The following is a 17283-nucleotide window of genomic DNA, read 5'->3' on the forward strand; positions in this document are numbered from 1 at the left end:
GCAGGAGACTGACTTTCCTTGAAGTTTACGCCTCAGATACCGCCATCACGCAAAGTGTGCGTGGCACCCTGCAGTACGCTGTTTTCTTCCGAGGGGGCTGGGGGGCACTAGCTGTGGTTATTCATTTCCTTGTCTATTATCTTTCTTCTTCCCAACACAAGGTGAGCATCATGAACCGAGAACTTACTTGTCCTGCATATTGCTGTACCCAACGCAAAGAGTTCCATAGCTGGCATATAGTAGTTGCTAGATAAATAATTGGTTAGAGGAATGAATAACTAACGGAGATGCAGCGGGTAAATTAGCAATTTGGTTAATTAATTATTTAAACAGGATAGTTGTTTTTAAAGGCTTTTCAAAAACTGACTTGACTACCTCTGACTTACCAGGAATATCAAAGGCTGGTAAATTCCACGGGTGTTGTAAGGTGAGGGTGACCGGGCTGTGCTTTCTTATTTCAAACACAAGATGGCACTGGTGTATTTTCAACCACTGGGGATAGGTGGCGTGGGAAGCTGCTTGTGCTCCGGAGGCCTTGGCTACACTCCAATCGTACATTCATAAGCAGCCCTGGCCCTGGCCCTTGATAAGTGCACAGCCACATGTGTTAGCAGCCGAGTTGCCCTGGAAGGCTCTGCTCATTTCATAACGCTCGTAGTTACATCAAATTAGCACCACCACTTGAGTGTCTACAGTATACCCCAGAGAAAGGACACTATTGACCCAGTTGCATGCTGGGACTGAAGTACACTTGCCGCTTTGCCTGTGTGTTTATCTCACCCTTGACAAAATACTCTTTATAATGCTACTTTCCAGCCCAACGCAAGGGTGTTCTAAGAGCAGCCTGGAGTTTAGAATCTGTGGGTCTGAACAATGGGTCTTACTCCCACCCATCTGTGGTCTTGAGCATCTAAACTATCACTATTATATTCTAGTGTTTTGAGGTACTTTTCTCAATTAAAAAGCATGTTTGCAGCTGGGCTTTAAGTCAGCTTAGATTCCTCTATAGAGGATAAGATTTCTCAACATCTATAATACATGCCACCCCGTCATCTGGGCTATCCTGCTTCAGGCAAAACTAGGACCCACTTTACTCTGGTATTAGGAGCATCATTTCATGTTCATTATGAATTGTTGAAATTACTGTTTAATGGTCTTAATATAACTTTTCAATATAATATATGGACCCGCTTTTCAAAACTAAAATAGCAAAAAATGAAGCATTGTTTATTATGTGATTGAGGAATTTTATTTGTAGGCCTGTACTAAAAGATCTAAATTGTGTACTAACGTGGTATGGATTTCCAAATCTAGACACCTCCATGAAAATATGATTTACAGAAACACCAATATCCTATAGGCTGTGGTCAGGCTGCACATGGAGACCCTGTGAATACATGTTAACATTCTTAGTCTTCACTCTGCCCCCTGCATCTTAACAGAGATTCTCATGCAAGAGCCCATCTCCGCTTGGAAGCCTGTCGCAGGACGCTCAAGTATGCTTGGCAGGACCCTTCGTACAACTTGGCTGCTGATGGCAGCCTTCCAAAGAAAGCAGAGAAAGAGCTCTTTGAAAATGTGCAGCCCCCAAAGAAACACAGGTAAAATGTGTGAGGGATTTCTGTTGGTAGGTTCTGTCTGGCCTTGGCCTCCCTCACGCTGGTACAAGCACATTCCTTCACATTTCTACTTTGATTTGCTACTGTGTGTGCCAGCATGTACATTTTTGTCTTGTGATACTGATCAAAGCATCTGGGACTACTGGGAAGGGGAGGTTCTTTACCCTTCAGCTCCTCCTGCGCAGGGTTATATAACATCTTGGTATGTGGTGGGATATACTCTTTCTACTAAACAGCAGCTTCATCCACCTGTGAGCCCTGAGAACTTGGAACAGAATTCAAAGCTTCATATTCTTTGAAGGTGTGTGTGGATAAATTACTGAACACTCTAGTAAGACGCCCCCCAATTCCCTTAAGAATACAATATTTCCTTTTAAACATTTTGTTCTGGTCCTGACCCAATGAAATGCTAGGGATATAACATATGTTGTATATTTTTTTATCTTTAGAATTTTGCTTAACATATAGTGATTACTAGCACACGTGAGTTAAACCATCCCACACATTTAGCAGTTACTGTTAGATCATGCACAGAGACAGAGCAGGGGCTTAATGGAGTTCTTTAGATTAACATGTCAATGTATTCTGATGTTTACACTGTGTCACACATCTGCTTAATATTTTAATGTGCTTATGTAAGAGATTTACTTAAATGAACTTCCTGGTATAGCCTTATTCTCTTATGGTTATTCCTTACTGAAAAATTTGAAGCCCAGAACCCAGAAGGAACAGAAAGAAAGCCATTTCCGTTTGCACAGAACACCATTAGTTTTCTGTTTCCACCCTGCATGCTTCCTCTCCTCCGCCTTTTGTTTGAATTCCATCTTTTCTCCTTTTGCGGTACTGCTTCTCTGTCTGAACTTTCTTTTTCTTAGCTGGCAAATTTTTCAAATGTTCTATTAGATAAACTAGATTCATTACTTTCATAAAATAAGCTCAGGATTCCAGCTCAGGATTTATTTTTTTGTTAACATGTAGTGTGTGTGTGTGTGTGTGTGTGTGTGCATGCATGTACCAGCTGTTAGATTCAAAAAAGTGATCTATTCATTTCTTAGTTTTACCTGGCCATTGGCTCAAGACCAGGTACTCATCTAATTTATGTTTGCAACAGAAAGAAATCAAGAAAGAATTCTAAATGTTTCCAATTTTGTTTAGCCATCTCTCCCCATCTAGGTACCTTCCCAGTTTTTCATTCATGAAAATAACCTAAGTGGTTTCTATTCATACAGAAAGCATGCACACACACACACACACACACACACACACACACACACACACGAGAGCGAATGTATGTCATATGTGAGTGCAAACTGGTGGAGGCCTAAAGTGGGCATTGAGCCCCTGGAGCTGGAGCTTAAAGTGCCTGTGAGCTAGTTGATGGATGCAGCAAACCAAACTCAGACCCTCTAAAGAAGCAGCCAGCACACTCCCTCCCAACCCCAAGAGTCTGCTTTCCATACCAGCTTATGGGCACACTGCAGGTGGCCTTGCTGTTGTGCCCCTGGAATAGTTACCACTGCAAGGTTAACAGCTCACAGGGAAGGTCTCACCAACAGATCTCAGCATCTCCAGTGCATGCACACTTCCCGGGGCCATTTTCCTGTTACTAACAGAGTTTCCTTTCTTAGCCATGTCCCAAAGCATAGCAGGTCGTGGAAGCTGAGTCATCAGGAATTTGAATACAGAGATGGGCAAATCATCAGTCTCTCTGCTCCTCAACTGGTCCTGGGGGTACTAGCCTCCAAACCCCGTTCAGGCTCAGAGGTCATTTTGGTGGAAAAGAAATCAGATGAAAGTCACCAACACTGGACACACAAGGCAGACAGCAGGTAAAGCCACTGCATTGGGAGCTTCACACATCAAACTGTGCATGAGATCCTAAGAGGTCTGGCTGGCATGGTCTCCACACAGCAGGCAGGAATATAGTTAAGCACCTTGGAATTTCTATTTTATTTGGCTAAAAATTCTTTATCTTAGTAAAAGAAGAGAAAGAGAGGTAGGTAAGAATCTTAGGTAAGCTACACACAGCTTTGCCAGCTGTTAGATTCAGAAAAGTGATCTATTCGTTTCTTAGTTTTACCTGACTATTGGCTCAAGACTAAGTACTCATCTAATTTATGTTTGCAACAGAAAGAAATCAAGAAAGAATTCTAAATGTCTCCAATTTTGTTTACCCATCTCTCTTCCCATTTAGGTACCTTCTCAGTTTTTCATTCATGAAAATAACTTAAGTGGTTTCTATTCATACAGAAAACATGACTTACTATTGGTCAAATTACTAACCTAATTCAATGTCTGGCCTTTGGTCCAGATTCAAAATGCTTACAACATTTTCTTGAGATGAGCAGAAGAAATCTAAAACAACTTAGTTATGTGTATATTAAGAAAACATTACTAATTTATTCTATATGATAATTGGTGAGTGGTTATGTTGAAATAGAAAGAGAGTCCTGGTCACTTAGGTGTATTTTTAGAGATGAAAATGCAAGATATTTCAATTGGTTTTATTTTAGATTTTCTAGCAAAAATCTGGAGAGATAACTCCGCAGTTAAAAGTACTTGTTGCTCTTGCAGAGGAGCAGAGCTCAATTCCCATAACCCACAGAAGAGTGGGCCCCAAACTGTCTGTCTAACTCTGGGGGGCCCAACATCTTCTTTTGACTTCCATGGGCACCTGAATACACATGGGCATGCATACAGCAGACGTGTATTTATACACACACTTAAAAGTAAATAAATCATAAATTCTAACAAAAATTAAAAAGTCAAGTTTCACATAAATGAAACAAGACAGAATGTTGACAATGTTTAAGTCCATGATGTTTCATTGCACGTTTCTATTTATCTTTGTGTATATTTGAACATTAACAAGGAAAAATAACTACGTCCTGCTTGTTCTTTATTGCTCTAGTTAAAGTCCTACCATTGCATATTGCGGGTCTCTAGTGATCTCGTCAGTCTCTGGCTTACTGTACAGAGATATATATTCAGACATCTGTGCAAAATAGTTCTTAATGGGAAGGACCTGTGACTTTCACTGTATTCTCTAAATATCAGCACTACCCATGGCTTAGGCTTCTGCACTTTGGAGCAGATTGACAAAGCTCTTGGAGGTAGCATCAGCAATCCTGACATGGCAGGAACGGAGCTAGCTCTACTGTGTACAATAGACAACACATAATAGCCATTGGCTGTCTGTGGGGGGCTAGGGAGAAATTTGCTGGACAGAGCTGCTAGATGTGTTTCTTTTCTCCGCCTGCCAGGGCTATGCTGTCTGTGCGATGAGGAGCTAGTATTGACTTTTGTTCTGTACAAATGACTAGCTATATGGACCATAATTCACTCATTGAGACGAAATAATGTATGCATTAAAGCAAGAATGTATGAAGAGGATATTATAGTTCTTAATATATATACACCCCAAATGCAAGGACACCAAATTTTCATAAAATAAATGCTATTGTGTCTTAAAATAATCACATACTGACCCTGACACAGTGATGGTGAGTGACTTCAGTTGGCCACACTTACCAATAGACAGATCGTCCAGAAAAAAGCTAAATAAAGAAACTCTGGAGTTAAATAATATTATAAATCTAATGGACCTAACAGACAGCTACAGAGTATTCCACCCGAACACTAAAATAAAGGATAAAGTTTCTTCTCATCAGCCCACGAGACTATCTTCAAATTGACCACATTTTAGGATACAAAGCAAGTCTTGGCAAATTTAGAAAAATTGAAATAACATCCTGCACCCTGACCACCATGGATTAATGTTACAGGTTATTGAAAGGATTGTTTCAGGAATGTAACTTCAGCAAAGAACTAAAAAGATCAAGACTCTTGTTCCTGTAGAACAGGCATCATAGAACTACCAAGACACGTATTAAATTTAGAGCAACTTTCTGCCTTGCCTTTCTGGATTGTTATAGAGCTCCCATGATTGCTTTTTTTAAATTAAAAATGAATTTTTATACAATCTATTCTGATTATAATTTCTTCCTCCTCCAACTCCTCCCAGATATTCACTGACTCTCCACCAACCCAAATCCATACCTCTTCTTTCCCTCTCCCTCCCTTTCTCCCTCTCTCCTTCCCCTCTCCCTTTCACTCTCCCTCCCCCTTTTCCTCTCTCCCTCCCTCCCACCCCTCCCCTCAAACAGGCATCTAAAATAATAATAATAATAAAATAAGGTGAAAAACACACGTACACAAACAAACCAAAATAGGATGAAACAAACTGCTAAGAGACAAAGGGCCAAAGTAAAACCAGAAGAAACAAATATAGACATTGAGACATACACATTCACACTCACAGAAATCCCATAGAAACACACTAGAAACCATAAATATTCATACTTAAATTTTAATACAGGAATAGGTGATGCATGCAGCTAAATATCTAAGGGGAATGACTATTCTCTGACTTACGTGAGCTTGGAAATGCTTCCACGGTCATTGTGAGAGAATGGTGGTTCTTAGTCCCACTTAGCATTGCCATTGATTCTCCTGGCCATTGGAAAGGAAGGAGCAGACAGGGAGGTTAAAGAAAAATAGACAGAGAAATTTACCTAAAACTCTGTTAGCTGTTGGACAATTAACTTTAGAAAACTCTAGCCATGGGTAGCACTAAAGTTACTTTCAGACCCTGAAACTCTGCAGCTCTGCCATCTTGAGGCGTTCCTTCATCAAGCCATGGGACACTGATGGGTAGTTGGTAGAAAGAGTTGGCTGTTAAAATGCTTTCATCTTTTCCCATTTTGACAGTGTTGTTGATTGCTGCTTGCTCATAGCAGAATAAGTATTTACTTTCTATAGGAAACCTGTGCTTATGAAACTTCTGCATAAAGCCCCTGTATGCCAAACAGCAAGATGGAAACACTGTATCCCAGTGTTATTAAGATAAGCATAACTTCAAAGCATTAAGACACAGGGATATGTGGTGCAGTGGTGGCGCATGCCTTTAATCCCAGCACTTGGGAGGCAGAGGCAGGCGGATTTCTTAGTTCGAAGCCAGCCTCGTCTTACAGAGTGAGTTCCAGGACAGCCAGGGATACACAGAGAAACCCTGTCTTGGGGGGCCAAAAGAGACAAGAATCTATTCTAGATAGTAAAATGTAGACATCTTGACATCTCAAGAATTATCACTGCAGGAAATAACACTACAGGAAATCAACACTCACGCATCCATTTGAATGTTGTTGTATGCCAATACACATACATGTAAGAGGTGAACTATGAAAATGGCTGCACCCACAGAGGTGAGTTATATAAAATACTCACTCTCTTGGAGGACCAAGCCACAGTAAGTGCTGAAAAGGCATTTCATAAAGTTGAATATCCATTTTGGACATTAAGGGGCACCCCCTTAACTAATAGTAGGGGAAAATATGTTATGACTATTAACATCTTTCACAAATATGATGGTCTTTTAAAAGTCCTATTTTCCAGAATTTTGTAATTCTTCACAACAAAGTTGTGGGTTTTGTTTGTTTATTTGTTGCTTCTTTGTTTTTTATGCTCAGAAAGTTGAATCAGATATCTGGAACTTTTTAAGTCTTATAGAGAAAGCTGTGTTTTTAAGTAGCGGATGCTTCTCTGCTTTCTCTCCATCCCTTTATTCTCACATTGTTACATCTTATATTCAAGGTGAGCTATATTTTCAATGACATAAATGCCACCACTTGTCTCTAATGTAACCACGTTTAGAAAAATAAAGAAATAAAGCATGTTTTTTTTTCCATCCAGACAAGATCCCTAAACATTTATTTTAGTTCTTAGAAGCGATATAAGAAAAATAACATGAAGATTTTTACCCAGTCATTTTGATTTTGTTCTCCATCCAGGAGGCTTTGTATTGGCTGTAAGATCACTTTTAAAACTCAGCATAGGAGCTGGAGAAGTGCTTTCATGGTGCTCCTGCTAAGGGTGCTGCTTCGATTCCCAGCACACACATACAATGGTTTACAATCACTCACTGCTCCAGTTCCAGGGGACGCAGTACCCTCTTCTGACTTCCATCTGCACCAAGCATCCAGACACCCGGAGCTTTGCTCCTACCATTCACATCTGATGGCTTACCACTCCCAGACACCCGGAGCTTTGCTCCTACCATTCACATCTGATGGCTTACAACTCCAGCTACAAAGTGTTCAACTCCCTGTTTTGGCTTGCACAGGTTTGTTCTCACACACAAACACACACATATAAACACACAAACACACACATATAAACACACAAACACAAAAAAAAACTTTAACACTTTCATCATATGTATTGGACTTTAGGGAACTCTCCTTTGGAAACATGGGGATTTAATGGAAAATGTATATATTAAGATTTACTTTGTTCCTTATGTGTCTGTGTGTGTAGGTATATGCACATAAGTGCAGGTGCCTATAGAGGCTAGAGGCCAGAGAATGCGTCAGATCTCCTGGAACTGGAGTTAGAGGGGGTTGTAGCCTCCCAATGCATTTGTTCTTGACTGATGGACCATGACCAGTGCCCCAGTAAAATATTTTTAAAAGCCACAACAGTGCATAATTATAACTAATGATTTCCATTATATTTAGTTTATATGCATTAACTCATTTGACTACCATAGGATACATAGGACTCTAATACATAAATGGGTAAATTGAAGCATTGAGTTATTAACACCACACAATATGAAGACATGAACCCAGGATTCCATCCCACGTAGCATAACTGTAAAATCCATTTCATCATCTTTAACATTTCTCAGTAAAAGTAACATGGGCCATAAAGATGTAACAGTGTGGGTATAATCTAGAGACAGAAACCACACCATGATTTAATCAGGGAAAATCAGTTATGAGGAATTATTAAACTATGATAAAGCATGAACTATTTTTTTTATAAATTCTACTTAAGGTATTATACTGGAAATTTGATCATATCTAAATCAGAATATCATAACTTATTTGTTCTGATTAACTGGTAAGACATAAAGAGACTTGGGTTTCCCCATAAATGAAATGTATAGAAATTCCACTTACATTGATCACAGAGTGTTATATAATGGGACTGATTCTGTATTCTTAAGGACCTTTCACCTGGAGAGTACCCCAGACCTTGTACTGGCAGTGTCTATGACCAAAGCTAAAAATGAAGCCCATGGCTATCCAGTTATCATTCAGGTAAGATATGCACAGGCCAACAAGAAGCCATGAACTTTCACAGAGCTGCAGGGAAGGTCTGTGCCTCTTTGTTACAGAGCAAAGAATAGCTGTCATAGAAGGTTATCTTGAATGTCAGTGTTTAAATGACGTTTTTTATAATGGACTTCAAATTAAGCATATTGAGATACCTCTCAGTTTGGTTCATTCTGACCAATGGTGACTGTAGGCTTGCTGGTAATCAGATACTGCAGTCACACACTGGCAAGCATGAGAAACACTCCCAACATAATTCATGGAGCTGGCAACCTCTGGGGGTGAGGGATCTGAGGAGCACCTAAATTCACCTATAAGGAGCACAGACAAGGACCCCTGGGTACTGGAGGAAAAGACCTGTTCAGTCTCTTTGGACTAATTGGACAGGAGTGATTCTAAACGACCCACTTACAGCACCTGTAATGCAGGCTTTATTTGAGTTTTGAGCAAAACCCCAGGAAGCTCTTTTCTGCCATCCTTCCTTCTAACCAAACACTTGTGATAGCTGTGTGTTTTTCCTTGCTAGGCCAAGATATGGCTCAGGAAAGTTCCAACTTTGTCTTTGCCCTTTGTAATCTCCACCCTAGTTTCCATTGAGCAGAATAATTATCTCCAAATAATATTTGTTTTATTCCATGCTTTAGTGAAGAAATTTTCCAGTTAGGAATCCAAAATCAGGATGAAGAATCAGGGTGGATGCTGAGTCGTATTTAATTATGTCTTCTCTCCTCATAAACAAGGACAGGGCATTTATTCTGAAGACATAGCACACATAACATTCCATGCTTCTTATCAGGTGCCTCTTCAACACAGGCCACTGTGAGGTTAAGCATCATGCGGCTGCACATTCAGTTGGTTCCTTAATCATTTTTATATCATTTGCAAATAGTAATATCACCCCCCATGTGTCTGTTTTTATAAGGAATAAACTTAATAAGTTTATTAAGTTTATATGTATTACCTTTTGAGATGTTTTTTAATTGCAAGTGATTCATCAGTTGATATACTAAATAGTAAACTTTCAAGAAAACATTAAAATATCAGGTTAATATTGTTAGAATCTTTCTAATTACCTTAGAATTTAGCCTTTGGTTTTCCAGGCCTTGGAGGGAACTCTGTTGTCTGACCCATTAAGTTAACGATCAGGACTCCCTGATTATCAATCTCTTCCCAGGTAGAGTAGTTATTGTATGTTACAATGTTCCTTGAGGCATCATGACAAGGATTCTTAGAGCTAACATGCTGGCTTACAACTTGTTAAGTTGAAACTGTTTTTTTAAAATATACTTGAGATAACTCAACAATGGTATAATTATATTAAAAAGTTACATTCAATAGCAATAGAACTAAAATACATATCCAGTGTCTGTTGTATATTCAACTGAGTTGTTAAAAAGGACTTTTTGAATGTCAATGAAATACATATTAAATTGACAACAAATTGTTGTTTTTCACTTAGTGGGCTGGTGTTTGGGGAGATATTATGCATGTTTGGCAAGAACATAAAAGCAATAGGCAAATTCACATATTGTTAAGAAAGAAGTCAAATAATCTTTCTAAAAAATCCTTTGGTGATGTGAGGGTCATTGAAGTACATCCTTATTACAATGAAATCCAATGTCTAAAAATTGTTCTTACTCTGGGCTTGTACCACAGTAAGAGCCAAGATTTTAAACTCTGCTAAATACAAAACAAACAAAAAGACTTTATATATTTATGTTCACTTAAGAAAATACTAGTAGTGATGTATTATTTTGAAGTATACAGTTAATATGTTTGGAGTTATTTAAAATTTATATTGAGAAAAATGTATTTTCACTATTGCTGTAGACAAGCATCTATATAAGACTGTTAAATTGATTGTTGTTTTATATCAAACAACTTTTATAATACTCATTTTTATTGTTATAATATTTTATAAATTTTAAAGAATATGACAAAAAAGATATTGTAAGTATTGAAGGGGGGGTCTCTGGGAGGAGTGGAGGTACAAAAGGGAAACAAGAATGTGATTTAATTCTATTTACTTAAAATATGTTCTTAAATGTTAACAAATTCAGATAAATTGAAATCATGTAACTTTTCTCATCATAATGCAATAAAAGTTAAAAAAAAATTATGGGCGAAAGAGCCGAGACAAAAAAAAAATGCTCTCTTGCAATAACATAATCTTTTAAATGATCTTAATCAATAATCCTTCTAGAAATTTTTCCTAAAGAAATTTTTGTAAATTTACATACATAATATATACATAGTATATATGTATATATCTATATATAACATGTATAGTACACATGTATATGTGTGTTATTATATAGATATCTATGTATATATATATGCTAATCATTGTATAATAGTATATTATATATTAATACAAGCATATATGTACATATGTACAAATATGATGCATATATACATAATATATTTACATATCTACATGTATATTGCATATGTATATATATGAATATGTATATATAAACTGCTGTCTTATTTATTATAGAGAATGTTTAAAAACTATAAGGTTTAAGTATTGAGGATTAGAAGGCATAATATCTCTAAGACAAAATGGTTACAATCCTTTAAAAATGTTAGAAAATTCACAAAATATTAAGTCAAAGATGATGGACTAACAAAACTTTAGTTTTTACTGCTTTGTGAATCAAATATGTTGCAAATTATGAGATATTTATGTACCCTATTTTGATAATAATTTGACAGTAGTTATCACAGTACAGAAATTTATGAGTAATTGCCTGTACTTTCTAAATGTACACAATTAAAAACAAATGTTCACTATGCCATCTTATAAACTCACCTGTCCATTTGGGTCCATATTTTGTTGTTTTTTTTTTGTTTGTTTGTTTTCAGAAATATAAACCGTACAGCAATGGGGCTGCCAATCAAAAGTGGGATTACCTGGAAAATAAGAGAGCATTTATAGCCTTTCACAGCACAGCCCTGGATAAGGAAATCACCGTGGCTAATTTTTCTGGCCTTTGTACATCATCTGTCACTAAAGAAAACATTGATCAACCTGTAAGTAGTTCCCTCTTCTCACAGGTGGAAGGAAAGTGGGCTCATTTCATAAAGCGAGAAGATTTTTTCCTGATGAGAAAGCTTAAATTCATACAGGCTGAGCACTAATTTATTTGCTTCAGGCAGGGTTGTGCTACAAAGGTCACTCTGTCTTCTGACTTACAACCTTTGTCTCTCAGTTTCCCACCTGTAGGATTAAGCTGTGCACACCATGTATGGCACAAATACTATTTTTGATGAAATCATTTATGCTCTGAGATTCTCATTAGGGAAGAATGAAAGAAAATTATGAAAAGTAAAGTAAATTAGACAGCCTGTGTAAAACTCCTTGTTTTATTGTGGAACATTTCATACATATTCTAAAGCAAACATTAGTACATCAAATCTTGATTTGCCTGTCACACACAATTAGCTCTCATCAAAATGTCATCACTTTTGCTAATCACAAATATGATACTATTTTACCCCTAAATTAAGTATGTAATTTTATAATTTGAACATTTTGACATTATCATTATTTCATTGTCAATGATTAACAAAATTAACAATGATATTTGAGCAATATATAAACTATTTTTGATCAAATTTCCTGAGTTGTCCCACAAGTTCATTTTCCTGTTTGTCAGCTTGAGTGCAGACTCAAAGGCGGCCCCCAGGTACATCTTGTTCATAACCTGGCACACAGTCAGGCAGAAGGCTCTGCATTTGGATTTGTTTTCTTGTAGCATCCTTTGGCTTATTTCTCCTTCCCCATGAATTCTATAAATGGGGTGCACACTAGAGTCGCCATTAGACCCTGGCTTAGCATGTTCATCAGAACCTCCATGGGTTTCCCTGTGGTTTTTATATATTTAGGTCTCTGAAAGCCACACCTAGCTGTCCTGTTTTTAATGATGCTTTTGGTGGTTTGTCCCCTTATTTAGAAATCCTTCAATGCCTATTCGTCCAATCTTACCATTTTGCTTCAAATTAGTCAATTTTATCTGATTACACTGTTTTTTCCACATTAATTTGCTAAAGCTTTAATCAGAAAATAACCTATGTAGATATTTCACTAGCCAAAAATATGGCTTGAAAGGAAAGGCAGAATAAATGCCTAATTCTTCTTTGCAATTCTACTTATCTGTTAATTAAACTAAAAAAAAAAAAAACCAACTAAAATACATACATCAGCTAAAATATTTACCATTGTGAAATAGCAGTTTGGGCTGAGCTCTGCTGGGCACCTCTGCTGGGCTGTTCTGCTGGGCTGCTCTGCTGATCTTGTCAGGGCCTCTAAAGTGTCTGTAATCATCTTGTGGGGTTTTTAGTAGTTTAAGGACTGTAGAGCCCAAGATGTAACCTCTCACATGCATGGTGGTTGTCAAGCATTAACTTTCTGTTTCACCTTTCAAGAAGGTTGGCTCTGCTGGGTGTGGTGGCACATGCCTTTAATCCCAGCACTTGGGAGGCAGAGGCAGGCGGATTTCTGAGTTCAAGGCCAGCCTGGTCTACAGAGTGAGTTCCAGGACAGCCAAGGCTACACAGAGAAACCCTATCTCGAAAAAACAAAAAAACTAAAAAAACAAAAAAAATAACAACGACCCCCCCCAAAAAAAGAAGGTTGGCTCAGACCAGTTCCCAGTATGGTCTCAGGGCTCCAACTTTAGCTGTAGAGCCCAGGTTCCACTGTGCAAGCTTCTGACATGCACGTGCTTGCCTCTTATTTCTGTTATCATTGGCCAATGCCAGTGACATAGCTTGCTCACAATCACAGAGATAAAGAGAAAAACACCATATCTCTTGACTAAAGGAACAGTAATGTCACCAGTCAAAAGGGCACACAGACATGATTAGAATGGTTTTATTATGGTCATCTTTATGATTTGCTACAGTAAGAGCCACAATGGTTAGTTTTCAAGTCAATGTGTATCAACCACAATTCATTTCCAATGATGTTGAATGAGGTCCCCTGCCTCTTTTCATCCTTTGCTTGTATTGGTAGCCTTACTATGAACTCCCGGGAATTTACACACTCAAAAACAGTCCAGATGTTTTAATTATCATTCTTTCTAGTCTCAAATTGCCCTTCTTTGAGCCACTTTGGATGCCTTCATTTTGGCTCTTGCATCTTTTTGATATTATTACTTAACTCCGGGATTGATTTCGTTTCTGTACACAGTAAAATATGCCTTACATACAAGATATTATATTGTACTTTTCCTGTCCCTGAGGATGGCATTGGCCATTCTTCAAAGAAACCTTAATTCTTTACAGAAGTTAGGGTCCCCCTTATTGAATAATCACTACAGAGTAAAAGAATACTTTAGAATTACTTTTAAATATTGGGACTGGTAAGATAGTTCAGCAGATAAGGCATTTGCTGCCAAGCCTGAGGACCTGAGTTCAGTTCCTGGAACCTACATGATAGAAGGAAAAAACCAACTCCTGCAAGGTATCCTTTAACCTCCACTCATGTGTGCCCCTAACCCTAGTATACAGAACCAAATAAATAAATAAATAAATAAATAAATAAATAAATAAATGTAAAAAGGTAATTATTAGGAAACACGATGCATTTAGCATTTGATGATGACAAATGTGGTTTCTTTGTGCTGTGAAGAGTTCTATAGCAGTGCTGGTGTGGTTTAGAAGCACCCACGTGAAAGCATTTCTCCTCCTGCTTTAGGGATACTGTTACCTCTCACCTGAAGGAAAGGGAAAACTCATGCTCTGCCTGGCTTGCGGAAGGTCCATGATGGCAAAAAAGGAGCTGAAAGAGCCGCTTCCAAGGGCTCCATTCTCCTGTGTTTCAGGCTCGGAGCAGAAGTCCTTGTCACCAGGGCCTTTCAAAGTCATCAGTATTGCCAAGGTACTTACTTGGCTCTGCCACTGGATTTGGAAACTTGTATGCATTCAGATTGGTTCCCCATTCAAGGTTCATCCCTACTCATCCATGTCACCTCCCTCAGGTGCACCTTCCCATCCCACCAGCACTGATTTCTTCTTCCTCCTTGTCATGTAAATTACACTGTCTTTTAATAGTTCTCTCTGGCCTTTGATGCTAATTGGGCACTTCTGCTGCTGGGTCTGCAGACCTTTCCCTGCTCTATGTGTGGCTGTTAAGTAGGAAGAAATCTCAAACCTTTATTTAGCATAGCAGTGTTTGCCCTACATCAATAGGGAAAGTGTGCTTACTTGAGTGTGTGTGTGTGTGTGTGTGTGTGTGTGTGTGTGTGTGTGTATGGGGCATTTTGAGAAAGATTTGACATGTTGTTAGTAACAGTTCAGGCTGGGTGGCAGAACTCGTGTATCCATGCCTAATACCATTTAGAACTCCTAGGGGTCAGGGGACTAACGCTGCCACATTCCTGTGACCTTAAAATGGCACCACTAAACAAACCTTTCCCTTCAAGTTGAGAAGTTGTAAAGAACTGGGGAGAGGGGGATTTAAACAGCAGAACACAAAAGGAGGTAGTCCTGAAATGTGGGCAACCTGTCAGCCTAGTGATCCTTGTGGATCAGTCTCCTGTCTCCAGACCTCACTCCCCTATCTCCTGCTTCTGATTTACGCTAGATGTGGGTAGTGACAGGCCGCAGTAAACTCAACCCAAGTTGTAAGAAACCCAGCAAGAGAAAAGAACCAGTCCTCTGGGAGGCCTGACAGTGTTTGCTTTGGCGATGGTAACTGGAAAGGACTCATCTAGATCACAGTGGCTTAGTGCCTGCCTTTCTGGGCCCCTGGGTCAGGACAGTGAGAGAAAGCTTTCTAAGGGTTGCTCTGCATCTTCCTCACCCTCCTCATCCTCCACAGATGGATGGTCCGTTTCTAGAGTCATTTATTAAGGCAGTATCTGTAGTGTTTATATCCTCTTATTCAATCCCAGGATCCCTGGGTCCTGGTTTCCTTTATTGCACATCTCTTATGACCCACCTCAAATCCAAACAAACATATGGCAGTAGCTATGGAAAACCAGAGCAAGCCAAAAAGACAAAGAGCTAGACATCAGTGAGAGGACCAGAAAGAAAAGTGAGGAATTCTGACCCATCTCCCTTCTTCCTCCACATCAAGAATCTATAGTACATGATGAAGGCACTATCAAGTTATAGGTGCCACCTACATGCACATCCCTGCAGACTTTAAATGAGGCATAGAAACATGACAAAATAACAAAGAGGAAATAACACAATTTATGTCAACATTCACTCTTTTAAACAAACCAGGCTGATTTATCTTCTTCTGAAGCTGAAGACACTCTCAGATATTATGAAAAGCGTCTGTCATCTTTACGAATGAAGACACACACATGCACTGCATCTCACTGTGGTGTGGTAGCTTCGTACCAGAAGGCGGTGAAAATAACTGCATACAAAAATGGGGATGGATATCGGAATGGGAAGTTAATTGTGGCCGGAACATTCCATGGGGTAAGTGGCTATCACTAAAATCCTGTGTCTGACCTTAGAGATAATGGTGGAGGCAAGTCCTGATGAGAATCGTCCCAAAATTGAGCAATAGGTATCCTTGTCTACATCTACAAATTTAAGCTGGTAGGACCAAGATCTCCATTTTCCTGGAGGCATTCCTCCTGGTTGGTTTTCTCTGAATACAATGTTAGGAACAGTGGGAAACCAATGAGTTGATTTTCAACTGGCCCCAGAGTAAAGATGTGAAGGAAGAGGATAGAGAGACTGACCAGGAAGTCTTCACCCTCAATGATGGACAGATGTCTTTTTCCTCCTTGCTTTCTGTGTACTTCAAGTTGCATGACACCTGAATGGTCTGGGGAAAAAAAGCCAAAAAATAAGGTTTTTTATTTAGCATTAGGAGCATCTGACACGCATTTGTTGACAAGGTGCTTCACTTCACTTTTTTGTTTGTTTGTTTCACTTCACTTTTAAGTCAGGGCATCTCAAGTTGCCAAAGACTGTGGTTTTCTTGGAGGCTGAGTAGTCATAAAAGAGAGGAGAACCTCAAAGTAATAATTCTGTCTCAGCAACCTACCCAATACTTTTAGTAACGTATTTTATAGGTAAGATTAAATACAATATAGCGTTTCCCTGCCAAGGCTTCACCCCTTCCTGTACAATTACCTCTGGGGTTGAAAACAATAGGCTTTTCTTATTAAGATACTGTTGTTCAGATCTGGAGACACTGCTCAACAATTATGAGTATCTAGTACCCTAATTTGGTTCCTGTGGTACATCTGGTAGCTCACAACTGTCTGTATAGAACTCTAGCTCCCCAGGATCTGACACCTCCTACTGTCTTCCTGGGGTATCTGCACTCATGTGCACACAGAGATGCACAATTATGAATATAATTAAACATAAAAATAAATCTTTCAAAACAAAAACCCTTGCTCAGTGGAAAAAGCAAAGCACAGAAGTTAACACCAAGATTTACCTAAGGCTAAGGCTACAAAGCTGCTCTCTCTCTCTCTCTCTCTCTCTCTCTCTCTCTCTCTCCC

General features: G+C 38.8%; 1 protein-coding gene across 5 annotated transcripts in view; it reads left to right on the plus strand.

The window, feature by feature from the left end:
- Positions 1-17283, plus strand: part of LOC116090599 (doublecortin domain-containing protein 1-like) — a 191159-nt gene that overhangs the window by 145096 nt on the left and 28780 nt on the right. For all 5 annotated transcript variants that reach the window (XM_031371256.1, XM_031371258.1, XM_031371259.1 and 2 more), the window contains 6 exons: positions 1443-1601; positions 3248-3448; positions 8689-8782; positions 11666-11833; positions 14502-14684; positions 16037-16240. In XM_031371256.1, coding sequence (XP_031227116.1) covers positions 1443-1601; positions 3248-3448; positions 8689-8782; positions 11666-11833; positions 14502-14684; positions 16037-16240 — 1009 coding nt within the window. The remainder of the gene's footprint in view (positions 1-1442; positions 1602-3247; positions 3449-8688; positions 8783-11665; positions 11834-14501; positions 14685-16036; positions 16241-17283) is intronic.

This window comes from Mastomys coucha, unplaced genomic scaffold, assembly GCF_008632895.1.
Source record: "Mastomys coucha isolate ucsf_1 unplaced genomic scaffold, UCSF_Mcou_1 pScaffold15, whole genome shotgun sequence".
Taxonomy (NCBI): Eukaryota; Metazoa; Chordata; class Mammalia; order Rodentia; family Muridae; genus Mastomys; species Mastomys coucha.